Source organism: Tetrao urogallus, assembly GCF_951394365.1.
Source record: "Tetrao urogallus genome assembly, chromosome: Z".
Taxonomy (NCBI): domain Eukaryota; kingdom Metazoa; phylum Chordata; class Aves; order Galliformes; family Phasianidae; genus Tetrao; species Tetrao urogallus.
Window position 1 is genome coordinate 1,929,850 of NC_136816.1, and position 24,001 is coordinate 1,953,850.

Here is a 24,001-nt window from a genome sequence, read left to right on the forward strand (position 1 = left end):
AACTCAGTGACCAACAGAATTCTGCAAATAATGTACTATTTTAACTATTTCACTTGTTAGAAATATGGAAGTTCAATAAACTTGACCCCAGAAAATCTTTTTATGAACGTTTTACTTTAATGGACTACTGCCACTAAAGGGGTAGGGCTAGTATGCACAAATAAACCAGGGGATAAAATTTACCTTAGATTCAACATGAAGAATAGATGACTTTTCTCATTAGCTGTAAAGATATGACAAACTATAGTCTGCCTTCACCTAAAGCCCTAGTGGGGTTTTATTTTCTTTTTTTAAAAACAAACCTAAAAACAACGCAAATTCTTGCATCATTCCTGAAAAGCATATTTGCACCACATCAACTGTTCCATTGGTTAAGATCAAATGAGGTGAAAGGCACCAACAGAACAGACTACCAGCTTATCTTGGGCAAACACACTGCCACACAGGAGAGCAAACTGTGTACATTTACAGCGTGGGCAAAGTGGACATATTATGAAAAAGACAGGGAAAAAATCCAACAGAAAATATTATGCAAGAATCTTTGTCCTTGTGTACCCTCTAGTGGCTATGCAAGGTTACTCTGTCTTACAGTAACCAGCAGGCAGTTTCTTCACCAGCAGGGAGGGAATTAGTACCTGCTGCTACATTAGCCCCGTTACATCAACAAAGATCCAGAAGATCAAGGTTCTGAACAGTCAAAGTTACAAATCATTTGAAGCGTTTAAGTTTGCAAACAATTCTGCCTGGTTAACTGAATGCAACACTGTTACCTAAATTTTCTACCAAAAAAAAAGTGATAATTCTCATAACAAGTACAAGACATTCAGGGACTACACCCCCAAGTGTTTGGCTGCATAGAAATTGCAGCAGGTCAGTAGATGAACTGAGCATTGGTTCTTCAGAAGTTCTAGAAAGACAGATACAATTTGATACGTCGATTACATCACTTACAGGAGACACAGAAATTGCATGAGACAGCAACAAATGATTGGGGCTATTCCACAAGCATGCTGGAAGAGACTGTTGTGATTGTACTGAAGAAGTGGATTGTATCAGGGACCAACACTGCCATCTGGTGTAACACCATGCAAGCAGTCAACTAACATTTACTTTAATACAGCTTAAACAAGCATAAGTGATGGTACTACAGACAAATCTAAAATGAACAAGCAGAAACAAAATTATCCTCTCATCTCCACTGTCAAAAAACAAACAACAAAAATAGTAAAGCCCACACAAACCACCACACCACCTCTACCCCTCCAATAAATAAAAGCTTAGCACTTCTGTCAAAGTACCAAGTCCACACAAGGATAAAAAAAAAATCCTCTTTACAATACACAGTACTAGGATATAAACCAAATTATGTTTTGCTGCCTGAACATGCTACCAGTGAAGCAGAAAAACAAGAATGCCATAAGGGGCACAGACTGAGTAGACTAAGCACCTCATATCATGCAAACTGCTTTTGCTAGCAGTTAAATAGTGGCAAAAGTAAGAGACCAGCAATCACTCAACTGTTCAGCCTCCTACGTAGTAATACACAGCTTCACAGGAGGAAGTATTTCTGTGGCATTTCAATATGCAGTGTCGTTTAAATAAGATACATACACTGCCAATGTGAAGACTGCACAGGTTGAATATCTGCATATCAATTTTCAGAAAAAAAAAAATCTTGAAATTAAATTTGTGATAACTCATGCTCGAGATGAAGACTTCAAAAAGTAGAGAATACATATAAGAGATGTACACGTCCAGAGCAAGCTGAATCCCAGGAGGTGTGCAACTCACATTGCTTTTAATAAAAAGGAACTCTTTTGTTCCATACAGCATATACAGAGACAGTACTGCCCAGTCCTCAAGACAATCATGAAGAAGCTTCCCTTCATTTGCAGTAACTGGGAGCTCATCAGCAGAAGAGCTGGCTCTATTCTACAGATAGCACATGCGGTGTTTTTTTTGTTTGTTTTGTTTTTCCCCTGGACCCAAAATGAACATTAGTGAAAAGCTATGCAATTGGACAGCCTCAGTAGCTCTTTCTTCACCCTATTCAACTGCATCACTTTTTCTAAGTGTAAAGTCAAGCAGAAATCCCCAAATTCTTTCTTCTGTGTGTTGGGTTCCACAAAGTCAGTCCATCCATTTTGAAGATCACACCTAAGCAACTCTATTCTTGTGATTCATCCCCATGCCTGGGTTTTGCAATAATGTAGTACAAGCTTGCCATCACTTCCAAAACACTGCAAGAAAAAGAAAACAAAAGCTATAAGATGATTCATGGACCAGCATATGCATAAAGCAAGAAGAAACCATCTAGGTAAATGTGTTGTGGAGTAAAGCCATTCATAACAAAGCTCTCTATCATAACTGGAGGCATGATGTACTCTACGGGAAGGACTGCTTTTCCAAGGATTGTATGAAGTAATGTCTCTTTAATTCTAATACAGACATAAGAATGTCAACTCTGTTACACTAAAGTCGAGATATTACCAGCATCACTAGGAGCAATAACATATTTCAAGTGGCAGAAGTATATTAATAACTCTCTTCAGCATGTTTGGAAAAGATATTTTAAAACAAAAATCACCTCGTAGAGGGTCCCAACTTCCTGGTCTGGAGATGGAGCAAAGGATTGGTTTACATATATAAACTGCAAGAAAAGAAAACAATTGAAGAAACGTTCCTCCTAATTTCTAACCTAAATCTCCCCTTTTTGATTAGATTAGTTCCCCCTTCCATCACTCCCGAGCTGTGTAACAAGTGTAATTTTAATTTTGTATTTCAAATAAAAGCTTAAATGGAAAAGCATAAAGATACTGGAAGTACTGCTAATTGTGAAGTCAGCACAGTCCTGTTCCTGAGTCTGCTGCAACCTTTCTCAGGACACTTGGATTCCAAAAGGAGGAAGGAACGGCAATGTACAGCAGTGCAATGCTGCCCAGCTGCAGACATCCCTGCACAAGCCATCTGGAAAAAGTAATCAGTAGCATTAAACTGCTTGCAAAAGAAACTCTGAAGGGAGCAGCCATCAATATTCACAAAATCAACCCAAAAACTCCAGTTTTTCCCAAGTGTTCCTCCTGTACCCCGTGCTTCTAAGCTACACGAGCACACAAACCTCTCCCTGGAACACACACAGCTGCAATCTGACAGCACAAGGCTAGAAGTGGAGATGGTGCAGATGGCACCTGGTCCATCCAAGCAGGCACCGCTCCCGGGCGCTGCTCCTGCCCAGAGCACGCAGTGGGGAGCACAGTGAGGGACATTACCGCCGCCTCACACCAGGCCTGGTGCTACAGGCTCAGCCCTGCAGGGCAAAGGCTCCGTACCAGCTGCTCAGATGCCATCAGCTTCAGGAATTTCTTGATGAAGTCACACAGGCCCTGGATGGTCCGGGTGCGCTCCACAGCCCACTTCTTGGTCTTCATAATGGGGGTGTCACCCACGGCCTTCAGCAGGACGTCAACTGGCAACGGAACAGCGTTAATGGCGGCTGAGCCAGGCAGTCAGGGGCCACCGCCTCTCGCTCTCGCCGCTGATTGGCTCTCGCTCCCGCCCGTCACCAAGCCGTCCCGCCCCTCACCCGCCCTCCTCTCCCGGCCCGCCGCCCCATTACTTTTCTTCTTGGAGTCACTGGCGGGCTCCTCGTTGCTCGGCGAACCGGCAGGGGAGGCGGCCGGCTCTCCGACGCCCAACGCTGCTCCGCTCTCCGGGGTTCTTTCCGGGGCCTCTTCCCCGGCCCCGCTTCGCCCCTCGCTCTGCGGCGAGGCCAGCGCCCGCTCCTCCGCTTCCGCCATACCTCCTCCCTCCCATAGGCGGAAGCGACGTGAGGCACGGAGCGGCCCCGCCGCCACGCGGCGTTTTGTCCCTCGCGGGACGCCGCCTTCCCGGTCACGTGCCGCCGGGGCCGTTCCGTCGCTCAGGGCTGCGGCTCGCCAGAGCGCCGCTGGCCCCACCATGATCAAAGCCATCCTCATCTTCAACAACCACGGCAAGCCGCGGCTCTCCAAGTTCTACCAGCGCTATGTATGGGCGGGGCGGCACCGGGGGCAGGGGCAGGGGGAGGGAGTCGCGTCTTGAGGCGTTCGCTGTGCGGGGAGGGCCCGTTCCCGGTTCCCCGTTCGCGGGCTGCGAGCGCACAGCCGCGCTGATCGCTCGAGGGTCGCTGCCCGTTGCGGGCGTTCCTTGAGTAACGGCGGCTTTCGGGCCGTTCTGTCCCGTTTTGTTGTCCTTCGCTCTGCAGGTAGCCCTGTGGTGGTCCTGAGGGTGGAACAACGCCTCGCTTGGAGGCAAACTGCGCTCCCACATCTGTAGGGATCCGCAGCCCCAGAGCCTGCGCCTCCTTCTGGCTTTTTACATGGGAGAAGTCGCGGTGAGGCAGCTCTGAGAACGCAGCGTAAGGGCTGGGTCTGAGAGAGAGGAAGCTGCGGACACAGGGAAGCTGAGGAATATGCATAGCAATGTTTGACTGAATTCAGGGACGGGAGCTTTTAAAATGATGCTTTAATCCTGTACAGCTGTTCTTAGTGAACAGGCTAATCCGTGCTTGGATTGACCTTGGGCGTTAAAATCGAAGAAAACAATGCATGCTCCCCAGGGTTGTGTACACAAATAGTTCTTTTTCAGCAGCGCCCCTATTTGTATCTGTGGCCAGTTAGTTGCAATTTTGGCCATTACAAAACCTTTATTTACTCTTATTGGAAAGAATGGTTCTTGCTTTGCACATCTCAGGGTTAAAATGATGGCTATGGCTCTTCAGTTTATACTGCTAGGCTTGTAATTCAAGGCCTGTAACTGATACAGCTCATTACAATGGGTGACTGAATTTAATCTGTCTCCTCAGAGAGTCAGTACTCAGAAATTCTGTTGCATGTCTGTAAACCATTTTCATCTCTCTCAACTATCTTGGGTTACCAAGCTGCCATCTCTGATTTAACATTCCTAATTTTGAAGTTCAAATGTTGATAAGCATTAACCTTGTGTGCATATCTGTGTATTTCTGAGTAACCTTGCAGAACTTCAGGGACTTACTGAAGAAGTCTCACTCCTTACCCCAAACAATCAGTGTAGATGTAATAGTTAAAGTGTATTAATGAAATACCCTGGCAAATTATACAACTCCATCACTGTGAGAAGCAAGTAAATTCCATTCTTGTTTTCCATTGAAATCTAAATATGTTTTTGTCTTTTAATACTGCTGTGAATTTGCAGATTCCTAAGTTGGAGAAGGAGGAGCAGGAGGAAAAGAATATATGACAAGAGAATAACAGATTTCTTGTGTGAATTTCACTTTCCCTCAGCTTCTTTCATAATTGGAATTAGACCAAGTTCTCAATACATAAAGTAGTGTAATACAACTGTGTAAACAGATAACTTTGTAGTTTTGAAAATGAAAATCAGAAGTGAAACGTAAGAAATGATGTCATTACTCCTCTCCAGAATTAGTTGCCTGTTGTTTGCAACTTTGTCTTGATTATCCTTTTGCATGTAGTTGTACATTTCATAATGTATACTTCTGGCCATTTCAAAGTTCAAAATAGGTTTCTGAACAACTTTGAGAATAAGGGTAGTAAACAGAAGTTAATTTCGATGGCTGTCTTTCTTTCTTAAGGAAAGAAGACCCATCCTCTCTTTCCATAGAGGTAAGATAGAAAGCATAGAGAAGGAAACTGAGTACTACAGTGGAAGATGCAGGCACACTTCTGGGAAATGAATCTGCTCAAACAGATGTGCAGCAAAAGCTAATGTGGAGGACTGATGGACAGTTGCAGTGGGGATTCAAGAAGGGTCCAGTGAACTCAAACTTAGAAGTGATGATCAGTAAAAAAAAAAAGAGAGGTGGCAGCCTAAGATTTTGTTCACAAACCCATTCGCAGTATATTTCTGAAAGACTTATATTAATGGGGTTGGTTTTTTTTTGCACCACCCCGGTTCTTTTTTGCCAAATAATGTGTGAAGGTTTTTCAGAAGATGTTTGTATCTGTTCAGCTTACAGTGGAGATAGGAAGATTCCTGAATACTTTAGAGTACATCCTTTTTATTGAATAAACTAATTTGAAATGTTGGTATCTGGAGAATTTTCTTAAAAACAGGCACATTTTTTCACAATAATTTCTTTCACAATAATATATTCTCCTGCAACTTGTATAAAAGTCCTTTTTTTTACCGTAGATGTTGAAATGACAAAAAAAACAGTGTACAGCTTGTTACTTGGCACATTTGAGGTATCAGGAGTGGATAGGTACAGGATACTATGCTTTATGTTCTGCTTATGTGCTGTGGGTTCTGTGATTGTTTGTTAATCCATTTTGCTTGATAGCAAAATGCATTTTCTTTTATAGAGTGAAGATACACAGCAACAAATTATCAGAGAAACCTTCCACTTAGTATCCAAACGTGATGAAAATGTCTGTAATTTTCTAGAAGGAGGCTTGTAAGTATCAGGTTTAAAATAAATGTTCTACACTTGCAAATATTTCTGTTGATAGTAGCATACTTGTTCTTACAATTATAATGTAAATGCCATGTGGCTTGAGATATTTGGCACACTAGTAATAGGATTAGATTGATATCAGATATATTTTTTACTAGTTGGAGTGTACATATGTATTTATTTGTGTGTGTATATATATATATATGTATATGTATGTATCAAAATTGCTTAGGAAATAGAGCATATTTTTTTCTAGAGGAACAGACACAGTGCTTTATCTAGTCTTACAAGTGGTTCAAACACAAGATGTGGAAGAAAAACGCAGATGATATCTAACCAGTTTCCCTGTAATTCACCTAAAGATTTCTGATTTTGTTTGAAGACCTTGGCCAAATCTACTGAGAAAGTGAAAATATTTCAAAGCTGATGCTTAGGCTTGTGCTCCTAGAATCTGAGTGCACAGCTCTAGTTGTAGAATTCCCCAGCTTGCCTGTTAGGGCTCAGGCTTGCTGTATAAACGAGGAAGAAAATGTTTTTGAAATGTGTTACTGAAGCTTTAATCGGGAATTTTTATTACTGTACTGTGGAGAAGGGTTGAGGAAAGCCATACTTGTATCTGCTGTCTTTAGAAGATATGTACAGAACATTCTTTCTTGGATCATGTTGTTGTTTTTTTTTGTTTTCTTTGTTTTTTTTTTTCTTAAAAAAAACACGTGGTCTTACTTTAACTGAGCAGGAGGAATTCTTATGTGGAAAAGTGTTTTGAAATGCTAGTCATCAGGACTGAATAGTTAAATTGCCACCTGCTAGGAAAAGGGGTCATAGTTGAGAGACAAGCTCATGATTTTCAGTATAAACATAGAGACTGTATTAGTCTAAGTGTTCTAATGATGGAAAATTTCTAATTGCTGAAAGCTAGCATGTTAATGCTACTTTATGCAGAGTCACAGTTAAATACTTGGTTGTACTCTGCCAGCTGTGGTTTCTTTGTCCTAGCCTGGATGACCCCTGATGATTTTAATAAAATGCTTTTTTTCATCTGCTCAACTTTTCATGCATTTGATTCTTGGAGATGATTCTAAGCTAGAAATGTGCTGACTTGAAAGCTGTGAGATAAAGAAGCTGCTTGGAGCTTTTTAAAAAAGCTGGGCAACACAAAAATCATAGGCAAAGGATTATTTTTTTTTAATGACAGGGATCACTTTGTAGTTTGTGTTCCGGACAAAGGCCTCATTTTGCTTGCTGAAAATGAAAGAGCTTAGGTAGTTTTGACCTGGTATAAAATTAAGGGAGTATTTTGAGATGCATAGCCGTGTAGGTCCAGGCTACAAAGTACTTCAATTTTATTTTAGCATACTTTCTGTTGCATAGAGTGGATGTTGATGAACTGAAGAATGTCTGTTAATGATGAATGTATCTTCTTCAGGAAGACTATAGCAGAAAAGTGGAAGGAAGTAAGATGTTTAGACATCTTTTCTTTGTGTCTAGTAACTTGATGGTTAGTGAGCCGCAGAAGGAATAATGTTTTTGTGGACTTCAACGTTGCTTCACAAACTATTGACTGTAGTTCTGTCTTATTTTTCATGATATCAGACATCATATACTACATTGATGATTATGTGGTCCATAAACACAGTTTAGGGTTTTTCTGTCGTCCAAATGCCAACTTGCAGTATAGATTTCTTCTAATGCTGCTGCTCTCTTGAGAAAGGTAGGGAATGATTCTTCAGCATGTGTTCTGTTAAGCTATAAAGCACATTTATGTCTGTACAGTGCCTGCTAGGGTGTAATGGAAGTTTGTTTTCGGATGAACCTGCCCAGTCAGTTTGAATTGATTATAATATGGTGGTGTGTGTATCAATGTAATTAATATCCATATGGGTAACAATAATGATGTTTATGTGGAAAATGTAGCTTGGGTTGTCTTGTTGCTTTGTTTTCTTCCATTGTCATTATATTACAGAATGGGTGTTTGATTTTTGAAAAGCTGCAGCCAGTTATTAACAGTAGGCACCCTTTTAACAGAAATGACCGGGGTTTTGCTCAGCATGTCCTTAGAGGCTGAGTTTTGTGTTTTCTTTCCCATTTAGATTAATAGGTGGATCTGATAACAAACTGATTTACCGACACTATGCCACCTTGTATTTTGTGTTTTGCGTGGATTCTTCAGAAAGCGAGCTTGGCATTTTAGACCTGATACAAGTAAGTTTGTTTACTTTTTTTTTTTTTTAAAGTAATTGGATTTCTAAGTCCTTTGGAACTTCAGTGTTTAACCTTGTCTTTCTGTTATAGTATTTGTAATGAAGGAGACTTTCATACTCTGAATATACTCAGTGCAGAGTATTATTTTTGAACATCTGTAATTCTCTGGACTTTCTTTAAATAAGTGATTTCCCAGGTTCATGATACAGTAAAGGGAATAGTTCATTTGGAAGCTACTGAGCAGTCTTCAGTTACTTTTTTGCTGCAGCTTTGCAAGGCCTTGTTTTGTCTGCAAGTCGAGATGATACAGTTCAAACATTTGCCAGGACAATTTTAGAGGATGAGAACTTTGATACATAATGCTGCTCATACATTTATGTGCATGTCTGTGTATTCACTACAGACACGTAACAAATTTAAAACAGCCAGAACCTGTTACAGTGCAACTTTTCAAAAGAACCATCGTGGTTTAGGAGTTTTCATTCAGATATGCCTTAAAAGTTGTTGTAGTGATTTTTCAACATAGAATTTGTTAATAAGTAATTTCACTAATTATCCTTACTGTTATCTGTGGTGTGAACCACAGAATTGTGTCTCACCCTGAAGTAGCATATGTCATCACATAAAATTGGGTGTTGGGTATGTGATTTGTTTTAATGTAGTCTTTTAAAACTTGACTTGGTACTGATAAATTTATTCATGTACTTGAACAATGTATACTTGTGTTTACATCTGCACCGTATAGATGTGTATAGGATATTATAACCTTTAAAAGCTCACGTGTCTAGAAAATTGTTTTATTACTTGATTAAAATCTGTGATATCTTGAGATGTGGGCGTGTATGTGTCATTTATTTTACTGTGAGCCTTGGAGGCCCGTTGGTTCCCTGCAAACCTCTGTTGGAGCTGAATATTTTTTTGTAGTCATCTGCAAGTGTTCAGAACACCTCTTTGGTGTGAAGTTCTCTTCTGGACTGTAAATCCATATAACCTTTCCAAGAGGGCTTGTAGTGAGCAAGAAAAGAAGCTGGTTTTCTAGATTCTTATATAATCTTTACTCACAGAAACATTCTGAATTACGTGAGTTACTGAGTGTCCAAAGTGGCCTTATGCACTTATAGCTGCTTGTCTGCTGATTGCTTTGTGTGACTTCTAAAATATTTATGAACTGAGGAAAGAAGCATGTTAATGTTTTATGTGACTTAGGAAGGTTTTTTCTGATAGAGAGCTTATTTATGAGTGTCTTTTGTTGAATCAGACAGTAAGGACAGGAAAGGCTATGTAAGTCAGTCAGTCTGACATGCTGTGTTTTGCATGTGTTTATGCAGATTTGTTGGTGTTTATGCAGATTCAACTAGCATTTCATTTGTTATAGTATAATAAAAGTGATGGATCAGTAGCTTTCAATAATTTCCGGTTTAATACTGTAACCTAATTTTACTTTAAGGTGCTGAAGCAAGTTTCTGCAGCTTTGTACTACATATATATATAGTACCCTCAAACTCTCTGAATTAAATAGTGCCTAACCTTTAAACTGCGTTACTTCTTATGCCACAAGTTCTTGGATGGGATTCCATAACTTGATATATACATTTCACATTTTTTCCATAAAGATCCAGTGCTGAATTACAAACCAGTGTAACTACTTGAATAAAGCAAAAATAATATAAATAGTACTTCTGTTTATAGCAGTACTTGATTTTTTTTTTAATGCTATGATTTTCTTTTTAAATACAGTCTCACCACAGTATCTGCAGCTGTTCAGTGCTCCTGTTCCTCTAGATCATTATAATTCAGCCATCTGATTGTAGTAGAAAGTATACACAGATTAATTTAACATTTTTAATTTCCATTCTGGCTCACAATCTGTTTAATCCTCTTAGCAATAGCAATCAGAGTTAAACGGATCTTTATCTGGAAAAGCACCTTCAAAAAATGTATGTGTGGTGCAGACTGGCAGCAGTATATACACATACACCTGCATCTACTCAAATAAATTAGCACTGTTTTTGTGTTCAGAAGCGCTGAAGCATTTTCATGTGCCTTTGTTTACTACAGTTCAGAGACAGTACAGATAACAGTAAGCCAGCTTAAACAACCTCAGCTACACTGGCCTTTCTTTAGACGTGCTCCAGTCCTGTAATCATCCTTGTGGCCCTTCTCTGGACCTGCCCCAACAGCTGTATGTCTTTCATTTTCTTGGAGCCCCAGGCTGGGATGCATTACTCCTGATTGGGCGTCACAAGGGCAGAGCAGAAGAGAACAGTTACCACCCTTACTCTGCCGACCACCCCTGTTTTGATGCAGCCCAGATCCAGGCGCAAGCACACGCAGCTGACTCATGTTCAGCTTTTCATCCAGCAGAATCTTCAAGTTCTTTGCAGGGCTGCTTTCAATGAATTCTTCTCCCAGTCTGTAAATATATTGCCCTGACCCAACTGCAGCACTTTGCACTTGGTGTTCTTAAGTCTCATTTTAGGTTCATGTGGGGCCAGTTTTCAAACTTTGGTTGGCACCCCTTATTCTCTTGTGTGAACTACACCACTCAGCTTGATATCATCAGCAAACTTGAGAAAGGTGCACTCGATTCCACTGTCTGTGTCATTGATAAAAGTGTTAAGGAGCACTGGTTGGCAGACTTTGCCTGCTCACCATTACTTTTCAGATACGATAGTGGCTTGGCAGCAGTATCAGCCATTGCCTTCAGGACCCTGTAATTCATTTCATAAGGTGCCCTGAGACTTGTTCTTTGTTTACATTTGGAAGTTTTTTGCTCCCCCAGCCCTTGTGTAAAGGCTGAGGGACATTAGAGACACGGGAAGCCTGAATGCCAGTGAAGACTAAGGCAGAGAACTTGCCGAGAACCTTGGCCTTCTACATGTCTGTTGAAGCCAGTTCTCGCTTCTCGTTTACAAGGGGGTATATTATCCCTGGCCTTTCTATTTTGGCCATTGTATCTAGAATCCCGTCTTACTATTTTTTACATCCCTTGCTAAGGCCAGTTCCATCTGTGCCTTGGTTTTCCTGAGCCCATCTCTACAGACAGAATCCCTGTGTTTTTCCCAGGCCACACATCTCTGCTTCCATTGCCTGTATGTTCCCTTCTTTTCCCTCAGTTTGGCCAGCAGGACCTTGTTGAACCATAACAGTTTCCTGCCTCCTCTGCTTGATTTCTTATGCTAAGGGTGCAGTGCTCTTGTGGTCTCACAAAAGTCCTCAGAGTTTTACCAGCTCTGATCTGCTACTTTGTCCCTAAACCCAGCTTCCCAGCGGATCCCATCCAATTTCCATAAAGAGCCCGAAGTTCAGGGTACTAACTGCTTTTTTCCCAGACTGTGTTTCTCAAGATTGTGAACTCGACCAGGATATGGTTGCTGCAGCCCAGACTGCCTACCTGTTTAATGAGCATCTCTGCATCAGTGAGCACCAAGTACTTCACCTCCTTTTGGTGTAATACCCATGTCAGGAAGTTATCCTCAAAAGATAACTTTGAGTCCTTTTAAACGACTCCAGGAGTCACTTGGAATGTTTAAAGTTTTATGGTGCTTTCTGAGCAGACATCTGAGTGGTTGAAATCCTCCATCAAGGTGAGAGCCTCTGAGCCCAGTAAGTCATGTAGCTGAAGCGAGAAGGCCTTATTCATTGGCTCCTCTTGATCAGGCAGCCTGTAGTAGACCCCAGTCTAGACCCCCAGTAGCCCACCAGACATCCTGTCTCAGTCTTATCTAATGTAACCCACAAGCTCTCAACCTGATCACAGTTTTTTAGAGGTAACTCTTTACAGTCTGTTTATCCCTTAATAGAGGCCAACTCCACAACCCTTCCTGCATGTCTCATCTCAAAAGCATTTAGGCCCCGATTGTGGTGTCCAGTTCTGTGATTCGTCCTGCCATTTTTGCTATGATAGCAGCTAGGTTGTAGTTTTTTAATTGTGTCTTGGTTTCTGTCTCCTGCTGTTTTCCATTGATGTGCATATTGCTGTAGAGGCACTTCATCTGGGCTATTGGCTGCGTTATTTTCAACTCTCAAATTTTTCTGGGACAAAACTGAGGTTTTCCTGTGACAGTGTTCCCTTGCCCTTCTCTGTCACTCCCATTCCCCCATCCAATATAGTTAGAGCTCTATTAATTAGTCTAGACAGATTGCTGCCCAGAACATTGTTGTCTCTCCTAGTCATTTGCATCCCATTCCACGCCAGCATGCCTGATCTTATGGAGAAGCATCGAAGATGATAGCACAGAGCGTGATACCATCTGTGCATCCAGTCATTCATATGATCCATTTTCCTCCTACCTTGGTCTCGGTTTCCAGCTGGGAAGATGGAGAACACTACCTGTACTCCCTTCAATATTCTCCAAATGAGACTTTTACAGATTGTAGCCTGTTACATTCCCAAGGCACCCAGTCTCAGTAAATAGCTAAATCTGTGTGGTCTTGTGTCTCCTGATGGGAGATGCTTTTATGTTAGTAAAGGGAGAGACATATAACTGAGAAGCTTATTATGGTAACAAAATCCAACAAAAACCCAAAAAGCATAACATCAACCAGCCAAAACAAAAATGCAACTAATACTCAGTTAACACTGGTAGTCTGTTTGAGGGTTGAGTAAAAAGGAGAGAGTAGGAGCTAAGAATGAAAAGGGCATGTTGCTTGAGGGTTTTACAAGAATAGCATACTGATAATACAGAAAGTATACTGGTAGATATTCTTGAAAACTAGCTTTTTTTTTCACTAACCAGCATTCTCTGTAGCAGCTATGGATAGCTGTAATTTACATTTATTAAAGGAAAGATAGGACATCAGTGTATGTTTGGGAAAATAGAGTGTCTCCAGGTGCTTGAAGTGACACGTGAATGATGACTTACTACAGATCATCCTCAAAGAAGAAAAGGATGTACAGAGAACTGGCTTTATTGTAGGACTGTTATATTCTAAGCCAATTGGAGTTTCAGGAAGCTTTTGAGCAGGGTAATGCACTTTGTGAGGAAATTACTGTCAAATCCACAGAATTAACTGTATGTTATAGTAAGTATTTAGAAATAAGTGGGATCTTCTTGGTATGGGTTATGCTTATTGATTTTTTTGCATTTTTGCACCTACTGTTTTTTGTTGATGTTTTATATTATCTGGCATCAAATGTATGTAATTAATTGGATATTATACTTTTTCTGCCAGCTTACTTATATTCCAAGTATTAATCTGTGTGTTATTTCTTATTTGCCTGATTGAGAAATGAGGTTGATGTAGTAAAAGCGATCTTTGTTTTGATACATTAATAGGCACAGGGACCTCATTGATTCTGTGGTTCTCCATATAAAAATTCTATTTGTTATTTCAAAAATGAAACTCAAGGGGGAGCTAGCCAGTCATTGTGAATCTACTGGTACACATTCAGTGACCTGCTCTGCGTTTGACATTCATGTATTTTCCAATAATGTCACAAAGTGCATTTGAACTGTTTTTTTTTTCTTTCCCTGGAACAATTGGTGTGTTTTCTCTTCTGATTATTTTGATCTACAGGCCTGCAGTATATGAGATAATTGGCGAATTATTTCTGGCAATGCTTGGTATTGTGTGCAATTCATTTAATTCTCAACTAAAATTGTAATGAAAGTGAACTGGCTCTTATGTTATGTACATCAGTTATTTAAAGGTATCTGAAAAGAGATTGAGAGATGTTAGTGTAAAAAAAACTTAACTTCCCTTGTAGATCAAAGCTAGTAAGTACTAATAATTCATAGTAGATTCATACCTTATCGGTGCTGGCATTATGCCGAATGAACTTTCCAGGGTTTCTTTAACAAGTCCTTAGCTGGTGGAAACAATCTGTGGGTCATATCCAGTGGAAGCTGATTTTCCTTTTGTCAAAAATTATTTAGTGTGTTAATGCATTGCAGGCAGAGATTTGTGAGTTCCTTCACTGCACTGTCACTGTGCAGTGGGTGAATGTGTAAAAGCAATCATTTTAGCTCTGGATCAAGAGTTTCTCATGGGGGAAGCCCAATTAAGCAAAATAAAACCTCAGTATTGCTGACATGTGGGCATACATATTGCTGTTAAATACACATATCTGTGGGGCCTTTAGAGAGTTTTTTCATGTGCAATATTGCTTTTAAGGCAGTAGATGAATGTCAAAGTCAGAATATGTAAATTCATGCTGAAACTTTGTGAAGTTTATGGGGAATGTTCTTTTCAAAAACAGTCTAAAACTTTTGGCTCTTAAAATTAAGTCCTTTTGGTAAAGATTATGTTACTCTGTTTTCAGTCTTTTTCCTGCCACTGATATCAAGCACTGTTCTTGTATCCACATTCTCCTAATGTGCAGGGAAAGTAAGAGAACATCTCTGATCATTTGTTTTGCTGCACTTAGTTATAGAACTGTATAGTTTGTTCTGCTTAATGTATATATTTTTTTATTTGCTTGCCTCCCTTGTTTATAATTCATATAAGAGTTATCATGACAACCAATTAACACTACTTGAAGAAAAAAAATATGCTTTTTTTACCTTCTGTAAAATTGAACATAAACCTATTCACTTTGTTCGTTAACTGTTGTCAGTAATGCTTACTGTCTTGAGTCTGCCTGTAAAAATACTGTGTTCCTAGTTTAAGTTATTCACTGATTATTTGGTACTAAAGAATAATTTTTGTTTAAAATGTATGAAACATCAGTTAGATTTTGTCTCTAATGATGCTAGTAATTAACAATGGCAGAGTGTGCTACTCAAAGTGTAAGCAAGATATGAAACGAAAGGATTGGAAATGAAAAGTAACTTTTATTGTTTTGTAAGGCATACAGCTAGAAATGACCCATGTCAAAGAGCACATTTTCCTGAGTCTATAGACATAAATTTGTATCTGTAAATGCAGACCTTTTATCCACCTTTTGGCAGCAGAATATATCAGCAGAAATTCTCATTTCTTTAGGGCTAAATAATTAGAAACATGGGTCCTCTCCAAGGTGAGATCAATATATCATGTTGAAAAGACAGAGAATCAAAACCAGGAGTTTAATGGCTGCTGTATTCTTTTTGGGTCTGAGCTTAGAATTGCAAAGAAAAAATTGCATGCAGTGACAACTTAAGAAATAATACTAAAGGCATCGTGTGACAAAAAAAACCCCTTGAAATATATAAAACCACATTTACAATTTCGTGGAATTGGGAGTTTATTTACTGCTCACTAATAAATGATGTGTAAATTCCCAGAGGTGGTCTTTCCCATTTTGAAGACCCTAAACTTTCAAGCTCAAGCATGTGCTTCAAATGGAGTTCTTGCCACGTCTCATTTAAATGAACGAGAGTTATCCTTGGCCTAGAGGAATCTGCTTAAATCTCTGTAAGACCTGGCTCTGTCTCTGTCATACACACCGCAGTCACACAGTGAATGACCTGCAGGAGTTCTGGGAGTGCACGTGCAGTCAGTTTTTCATTGTGTGGCCAGGCTGGAGGCTGGAACGATCTTAGTCTTACCTAGCATGCCTACCAGGGATTCTGTTAAGGAGATATCAGAGCAGAGCATCATATGGTCAATATGTAGCAAAGATTGTCAGTGTCTGTACTTGAGCAGCAGCTTGGATTTTTCTGCCCTGCACATGTACATTCTCACTTCAGAGATGAGTTACTTGCCTGGGTAAAACTGCTGAACCTTTCTGAATTCCAGTGGTGGTATTCCTGAAAGGATCTTCAGGTATGATGTCACAACAGCCACCTCTCACCTTGTTCCCTCCTGAATTTAGCAAGTCTGAACAACACTAAAGCTGCTGTATTTTCCCTGAACTGTTCCCAGAAGTCATAATGCTTGACAAACTTACATAATGCTGACACCTTGCATTAGGTATGTGCCTCTGAGTAGGAAGGTTAACTGTAGTCTGCTTGGCTGGGATATGGCCACACTGTGGTCATTGGTAAACATAGTAACAGTTGCATTCCCAGGAAATCTCAAGGAAAATTTGGGATGGTAGCTGAGAAAATTGTAGCATAGAGTGTTACTGTTGTACTTGGCAGGTGGCTGACTACCGCACATCCCCACCTTATCAGAGGGGTGGGGGAGAGAATTGGGGGAAAAAATGAGAAGTAGAACTCGTGGGTTCAGATTGAACTATTTACAAAGACAATTACAAAGAGAAAAGGAAGAGAATAATAGTTATGGCTACATATATATTAATGTATATAATAAGTGGTGCCCAAGCAATTGCTTACCAATCCCTGACCAATGTCAAGCTTGCCTACTGAACAGCAGAAGAGAAAAAAATCATCCCTCCCTCTTCAGAATGCCTTCCAGTTGATTTCATGTAGTATGAAATATCCGTTCAGCCAGTGTAAGCCAGCTGTCCTAATTCTGTTCCTTCTCAGCTCCTTGAGCTATTTGCTGAGAAGATCCTTGGCTTAACAGGCAACTGTAAACATTGGTACCTCATCAGTGTTGCTTTTCTCCTCGAACCAAAGTGTAGTATTGTACCGGATACTCTAAAGAAAGTGTTTCCATGCCAGCTGAAACTAAGACACCAAGATGCAATTATTGTCTAATTTGTGTCTTCTAGCAGAGTTACAACATACACTGACTTTGCATACAATTTTTCCACTGGTGCACAAATAACGTTCTGTTAACAGGGATAACCACCTAATTTCTGTGGATGTTTTTAATGTTTTTAAGTCTATGCAATGTTTATTTGGCATATTTGCTTTCGTAGAACCTTAGAGATAACAACTGCTGAGTTTCTGTTAGAGCTTGACCTCTGACCTTTTTTTTTTTCTTCTTCAGGTATTTGTGGAAACACTAGACAAATGTTTCGAAAATGTCTGTGAGCTGGATTTAATTTTCCATGTAGACAAGGTACAGTGATGAGTTCTTGTGATATTTCTTGCCAAGTAACATGTTTGATTCAACTGATACTCAGTATTAAAATATGCAGTGATTCTGCTTTTATAGTGAAGTCTAGACAGATTCTACAAAGAGGTTATTTTTAAAACTTGAAAGCTGTATGGAGCCTACTTTTCTAAGTTAAAATGTATTTAGGAGCTTTGTGTGGCATTGTTACACACATGATGTTGCAGCTGTGAATATTGTTTTTACTTCTCAAAGTTGGACTTAGAGGATTTGTTCTGGTTTGTTTTTGTTTAGATGTTATATTATTCAGAACTGAACGTGTCTTAGGAGTTTTTCTGTTATGTCTGGTAGTTGCCTTTCAAATGCTGTGTTTTTTTAACTTAAAATCTGTGGATCTTTTTCTGCTAAATCTCGAACAGACATTATGTCCTTTGCTAAGCATTTAAAAACAAACATTTTTTGAGTACTCCCAGCTATCAGGAATGTACCTTATTTGTTAAGCTAGTTTTGAGAAAACTTACAGTAGTTTTTATTTAAAAGGACTTTGTCATCTCTTGATACAAGTAATACTTAAAATTTGAGAATTGAATAAATATTTATTACTTCAGTTACCTTTTGTGCCTACCATTGCTTTCCCTGACTGTGAACACCTTTTTGCTTCAGTGGGAAGACATGAAAGGAAAATAAGACAAATATCACTAAAATTGGTCTAAAAATATTAACAACTATCTGAAATTACTCTCTGAAACTGACTAAATTTGTTTCCAAATAATGGAATTATTTGTTGAAGAAGTAGTTACACCTTGACCAGACACTGAAATGCAAATCGTCTTGAGTAGGTGTTTGAACTAGCTTGTGACAAGTCATTAGGATTTTCAGCCTGGCTGGAATGCTTTGGTTGCTTCCAAAATGATATATTGAAGTTCAAAGGAACTTTTAAAATGAATGCTTTGTGTATTAGCTTTCGAGCTTAAAGGACCCAAGTCATACAATACAGTCATGGCAAGGAGTTTGATCTTTAGTTTTAGCTGCAAAATACAAGGGCTGCTCTGAAAGTGATGTCTCCTGTGTTATTTTGTTGGCCTATGACATCAGAGATGGATGTTGGTGGTACGGCAGCAGAAGGTGAACCTTCACATCAGTATTCTATTGCATGTTGTTGCTGTGTGACAGATGACAGTAGAGGGGCAATCTGACAGAGTAGTGACTGACATGGAAGTGTCACCATGTATGAAGTGAAGGTGTGGAACTGAATTACTTCATGTGGAAAAAATGGCACCCAACTGACACTGACTGGTGTTTGCTGAACATTTATGAAGACCGAGCAGTGGATGTGAGCACAGTGAGGCAGTGGGCATTGTGTTTTAACTGTGACAACTGTTGGAGGAAAGACAAGCCACACTGCAGACAGCCATGCACATGAAATGAAGAGCATCTCAATTAGCTCATCCATGTAAATCAGCTGATTATGACCAGAGAACTGTGCACTGAACTTCAGCTCGGTTGGCTTCAGTGCATGCGAAACAATGTTGGCAGTGTTAGAATATCACAGAACCAGTGGCACATAGGTTTCACAAGTGCTCACACAGGCCAGTTTGGATGGGCCTTTGAGCAGCCTGGTCTAGTGGGAGACCTGCCTATAACAGGAAGGTTGGAACTAGGTGATCCTAAAGGTCCCTTCCAACCCAAACCATTCTGTGGTTCTGTGATTCTGAATGTGATGAGCAGGAAGGAGACAAACAATTGTCTTTCTCTCACATTAGCAGATAGAATTTGCATGAAGTAAGTTTAAAATTAAGAAAACTACATATTTTTCATGATTTATAATTAAATTATGGAGCTCCATTGTCACATTTTTGTCAGGGTTACCTTAGTATTACATAGTACCATGGTACTATGAATAGGTTCAAAGGTGGTTGGAGTTATTACTCAAAGATAAATATGACAAGAACTGTGCAGTACAATAGCACTACAACAAACAGCAATCTGTTTTCAGAAATTCCTAAATTGGAGATATTTAGAAGCAGAATGTATCAGGATAAATAGTTTTAAGATTTTTTTAAAGGTGTCAACTGATGGATGCTTAGAGCTGGGTAACAAGCTGTATAGATTTTGTTTCGGATTAATAATGTTTTTTAAGCATCCTTGAGCAAAAGTAAAATTTTTTTGTTTCTTTCTTTTTTTTTTTTTTTTAAACTGATATCTTGGAATAGTAAATATTACAATCAACATATTCTGTAATGCTGAACACCAGATATGCAACACTGAATCATCTGTTCAGCCATAATTCATGGTACTTTGATAGAGTACTTTCTGAGCACATCATGATAATAAACCAAAAGCATGAAAGCTAAATGAAATAAGTTGTTTCTTTATGACTGTGAAGAATGAGGAAGGTATTGCCTTGATCACAGAAATATAAGTCTTTATCTGCGTACTGGTCTGCTGTGGAAAAAAAATTATATCCCTGCTCTTTTGTCTGCCTGTGATGATAATAGTTTATTCAGACAAACATTACCAACTTGATTATGAGCTTCTTCGTGTATGTGAGAAAGAGAGAACCTATAGTCTTCATTATTCTTCTAATGGCAATATCTATGAAAGGCTGGGTGTTAACGCCAGTCATACAAGTATACTGCTGTTCCTGTGCTAAGCGAGGGTACTCAGTGATGTCTAGTGTCTCTTTCAGACTAAGTAAGTGGTGATGGAAAATGTGAACATTAATTGTTTTCTAAAACTTCTGGAAATTTATTTGGATGCTTGTATATCTGCCAGTGTTATGGAAAGTATTTACTGTGTTGAGAAATAATGTTGGTATGTGATCTGTCCTTTAAGACTGATGCTGATGTGAAACTACTTTATTCAGAGATTCAAATAATTTATCTTTTTTAATTGGTTACCACTATATCTTGTGTTATTCTGTGTTAAAAAATGCATAGCTGATTTTTGAAAAGTTTTCTGGAATACTGTGCTATATTACCTTTTACAAACTCTTGAGATTGTGTTGTGGTGAATGTGTGAGTATCAGGAAATGATGAAAAAATTTTATTTCTTTTTTTTAATTAATTTCTATTATTTTTGAATAAAAATGTCATTTCAATTTCTACTGTGATACACACAGAGCTGAAATGTGCACTTACTGTGGGCTCCTTGAACAGCTGCTACCTTAAGCTGATGTTACCTGGGCCTCTTAGTGACTTCTCTTGAGCATTACCTCTGCATCTTCTAGCAGGCTGTTGAAAATAAAATCTGAGTTTTTAAAGTGTTTTTAAAGTGCTTTTCGTATTGTAGAATTCATTGCCTCATAACTAATACTGAAGGTTACTTGTGGTACAATTAATTTTGCTAACATCTGCCTAACATTTAAATTGTCTGTAATTCCCTGCATCTAACTTCTTCCAGAAATTTGAATTTGTTCCTGGCTCTCCAGCATTTGTTTGTACTAATGAAACTGTTTCCACATCATGTAGTAGCATGCCTGTGCCATAAAATCATAGGATCATTCCAATATGGATGTCAAGAGCAGGCTGCTGTCTGGACCTGCTGCCAGCAGGGTCAGCCCTGGGGTAAGACCAGACCACTAAGGCAGGAGGGAGCCTGCACAGCCCTGGGCAGCCTGTGTCCCCAGACTCCTCCACTCCTGGGGAAAGGTTTCCCCATGTCAGCCCCTTGCCCTCCTGTTGTGTCCCACTGAGAAGGGCTCAGTCCAGCTGCTCACAAACCCTGCGAGAGCACTGGTGTGCTGCTGGGTGCTCCCAGCTCTGGTCCCCCAGCATCTTTGCACACTTTGACTATTCTATCTTGGTAGCCCTGTGCTGAATTGGCTCCAGTTTAGTAATGCCTTTCTTACATTAGTTAGTTCCTGAACTGTACACAGTGTATTAAATATAGTCTAGTACATTTGTTTATTTACTGTGTCAGTGCTGTAGAGGGAAAAAATGATCTTTTTTATTAGTGGTGTTGACAAGGCTGTAATAGCTTACCCTTGTATTTTATAAGTAGCCACCAAAACTGACATGAGGGAATTACACTTATTCTTAAGTGCACCTTTTAATCTACTTATGTTGAACTAGATAACACTGCTTATTCTATTCAGTCATTTTGGAGTAGATTGGAAACGCAGTTCAGTCTGTTGTATCAGAGTTCCAGTATGTTGCATCAGTATGTTAGAAAGAAATTACCTGATAGACTTCTTTGGGGGGAGGGTGAAAGTATCACTCGTTTTTAAATATTATTTTAAGATGGAAATGAACAATCTGAAAAGACCAAGAGCTGCTCTTTTATATGCTCCTGTTCTCTTCTGCTAGGGTTCCATGGCTTGTTCTGTGAAGTTCTCTGCTGGCTAGAGGACAGTAAGAAGGAACTTTAATTGCCTTAAAACTCTGTTCTACAACATCTTTAGTTAGACTGCTTTCAAGTGGGTTGTCTGTATGTCCGCCACCAAGAGCACAGATGTGGTGCTGTCGGAATGGGGTCTGTGATAATGGTTGTTGTTAACTTGTTGGTGTTCTGTGTCAGAAGAAATGGGAATTGATTGAAAGACCAGTTTCTTTTAAAATTAATTATTTCGAATACATTGTAACTTCCATTAGTAATTTATAAAATCATTCTTTGCAAGTTGCTAGCCAAATGCAAACTCACAAGGCTGTGTGCATGCATTGCAGACACTAACTCTTGTTTGTTAAGGGCTGCAAGCCTTTTTCTTCTGTAATGAGTGAAAGTAAGTTTTTAGTAAAAGGAAGTAAATGTTGGTAACACCTTTCAGTGCATTTGGATTGTCAGCATGGAGTGTATTAATGTTAGATTACCATGTTTATACTGTGATGTTAGAAAGCTTTCAATTAACTTCATAACAAGACAGAAGAATTATTTTGCATCACTTTCATATTATGTCCAACCTTTTGGCTTGCTTGGGCCATGTGACATACATATGTAATGTGTATGTCCAAAAGTAATGCCTCATATTTATTTCACTGGAAACTACAACAGATACAAAGAGCACAATAACAGTTTGATAGAGCAGGTTCTCAGCTACAGAACGGTTTTTTAGCAAAGTCACCACCATTAGCTATGCATTTTTGCCACTGACAAAAGAGAGCCTGTATGCCTCTCCTGCTTGTGAAAATCTATACCAGTGGAGGTGACCCATTGTCACTGTCACCACTGCTGAAATGCACCACGCAGTTGTTCACCCATTGCTGAATGCTGATGGGTGCCATTTTTTTCTGCATGGAGAGATTCATTTCCACACCTTTGCTTCATACACACTTCCATGTCAGACAGCATTTTGTCAGACTGCCCTTCTGCTGCCATCTCTTACATAGCAACAACATGGAATGGAATATCGGTGGGAATGTTCAGTCTCTGCTAACATACCATCAGCATCCACTTCTGACATCATGGGCCAACATAATGAAACAAGAGGTGTCACTTCCAGAAAACCCTCATTAAATATTCAATCTAGTTGATGCATATGAAGTAACAAAATTTGTTTTCTTTAATTTTTTTAAATTGAAACATAAAGAGAGCAGCAAAAAAACCAGACAAATAGTAGGATATTTGACCATGTTTTTGTGAAACGAATGTGTCACGTTGGTTTGATGGCAGTGGTTGCAATTCTTAGTCAGTTCTCAAGATGTTCAGTAGAGTTTTGGTAATATTTTGCTCTTTCTATACTTTGTGCTTCAGAATAGTTGTTTGCAAATGTATATAGTATCAAAAGCAATGATTTGAATAAGGTGTGATAGGGAAGTGAGGGATATTTCTCTCTGGTAAGAGAGGTCTTATACAAGTTTGGTAGGGAGACATGATCACATTTTAGATTGCAACTCTATATCTGAAAATTCACAAGTAATATCTGTACACTGATGTTGGGCTGGTGTGGAGGAGCTGGGCTTCCAGGTGGGGCTGAGCTGTGCCCTGATGTCACAGGGCTGGGGACCAGCTGCATTGGAGCTGTGCTGGGCTGTATGGGGCCCACAGGCTGCAGGTTGGATGTGCCTGATTGAAGGATTTACTTCTGTCCTTGATCCACAGGGAAATTGCAAGAATATTTTGAGTAATAGCAGAATTATGCTTTGAAGTATCATAGTGTACAATTTTTTTATTTCATAAAAGTAATTATGTGTACCCTATGTGTCTTCAGAATTATAGTGGGCTTGCAAAATTTTACATTATGTATTTGGTGAAGAGTTTTGGTAAAAAGTATGTAGAAGCATGCATTTTAAGAAAAAGAAAAAGTTGTCAGGTCTGCAAATACAGACACTGACTCAGAGGTTTGTGAACCAAAGCTCGCATTCTAAAACCAGAGTTACAGGGAAAAAGAATTTTAAACTCACCGATTTCATTAACATCATTGTTTGGCTCACTCAATCTTTCAGTTTCAATCCTGACTATCTGTCCCGGTCCTAGATGCTGAAGTCTTCATGTCTGTGGTCAATGGAACAGGGATTGTTTAGTCTGGAGAAGAGGAGGCTCAAGGGAGACCTTATGACTCTCTGCAACTCCTTGACAGGAGGTTGTGGTGAGGTGGGGGTC

At 39.5% G+C, this 24,001-nt stretch overlaps 2 protein-coding genes across 9 annotated transcripts in view; one reads left to right on the forward strand and one right to left on the reverse strand.

Annotated features, from left to right (window-relative positions):
* Positions 1-2,180: 2,180 nt before the first annotated feature.
* On the reverse strand, positions 2,181-3,797 carry ATG12 (autophagy related 12; the record flags this gene model as incomplete). The annotated part of the gene is made up of 4 exons (XM_079548168.1): positions 2,181-2,240; positions 2,588-2,650; positions 3,330-3,466; positions 3,617-3,797. 4 exons carry the CDS (start codon positions 3,795-3,797, stop codon positions 2,181-2,183), a joined length of 441 nt encoding a protein of 146 aa, XP_079404294.1.
* A 160-nt stretch (positions 3,798-3,957) lies between these two features.
* The window catches only part of AP3S1 (adaptor related protein complex 3 subunit sigma 1), a gene marked incomplete at both ends in the record, with an annotated part of 29,426 nt that continues 9,382 nt past the window's right edge, over positions 3,958-24,001 (forward strand). For 4 of the 8 annotated variants that reach the window (XM_079548369.1, XM_079548370.1, XM_079548373.1 and 1 more), the window contains 4 exons: positions 3,958-4,026; positions 6,342-6,433; positions 8,524-8,635; positions 17,399-17,470. In XM_079548369.1, coding sequence (XP_079404495.1) covers positions 3,958-4,026; positions 6,342-6,433; positions 8,524-8,635; positions 17,399-17,470 — 345 coding nt within the window. The remainder of the gene's footprint in view (positions 4,027-6,341; positions 6,434-8,523; positions 8,636-17,398; positions 17,471-24,001) is intronic. The other 4 variants (XM_079548371.1, XM_079548375.1, XM_079548374.1 and 1 more) reach the window with 2 other exon arrangements.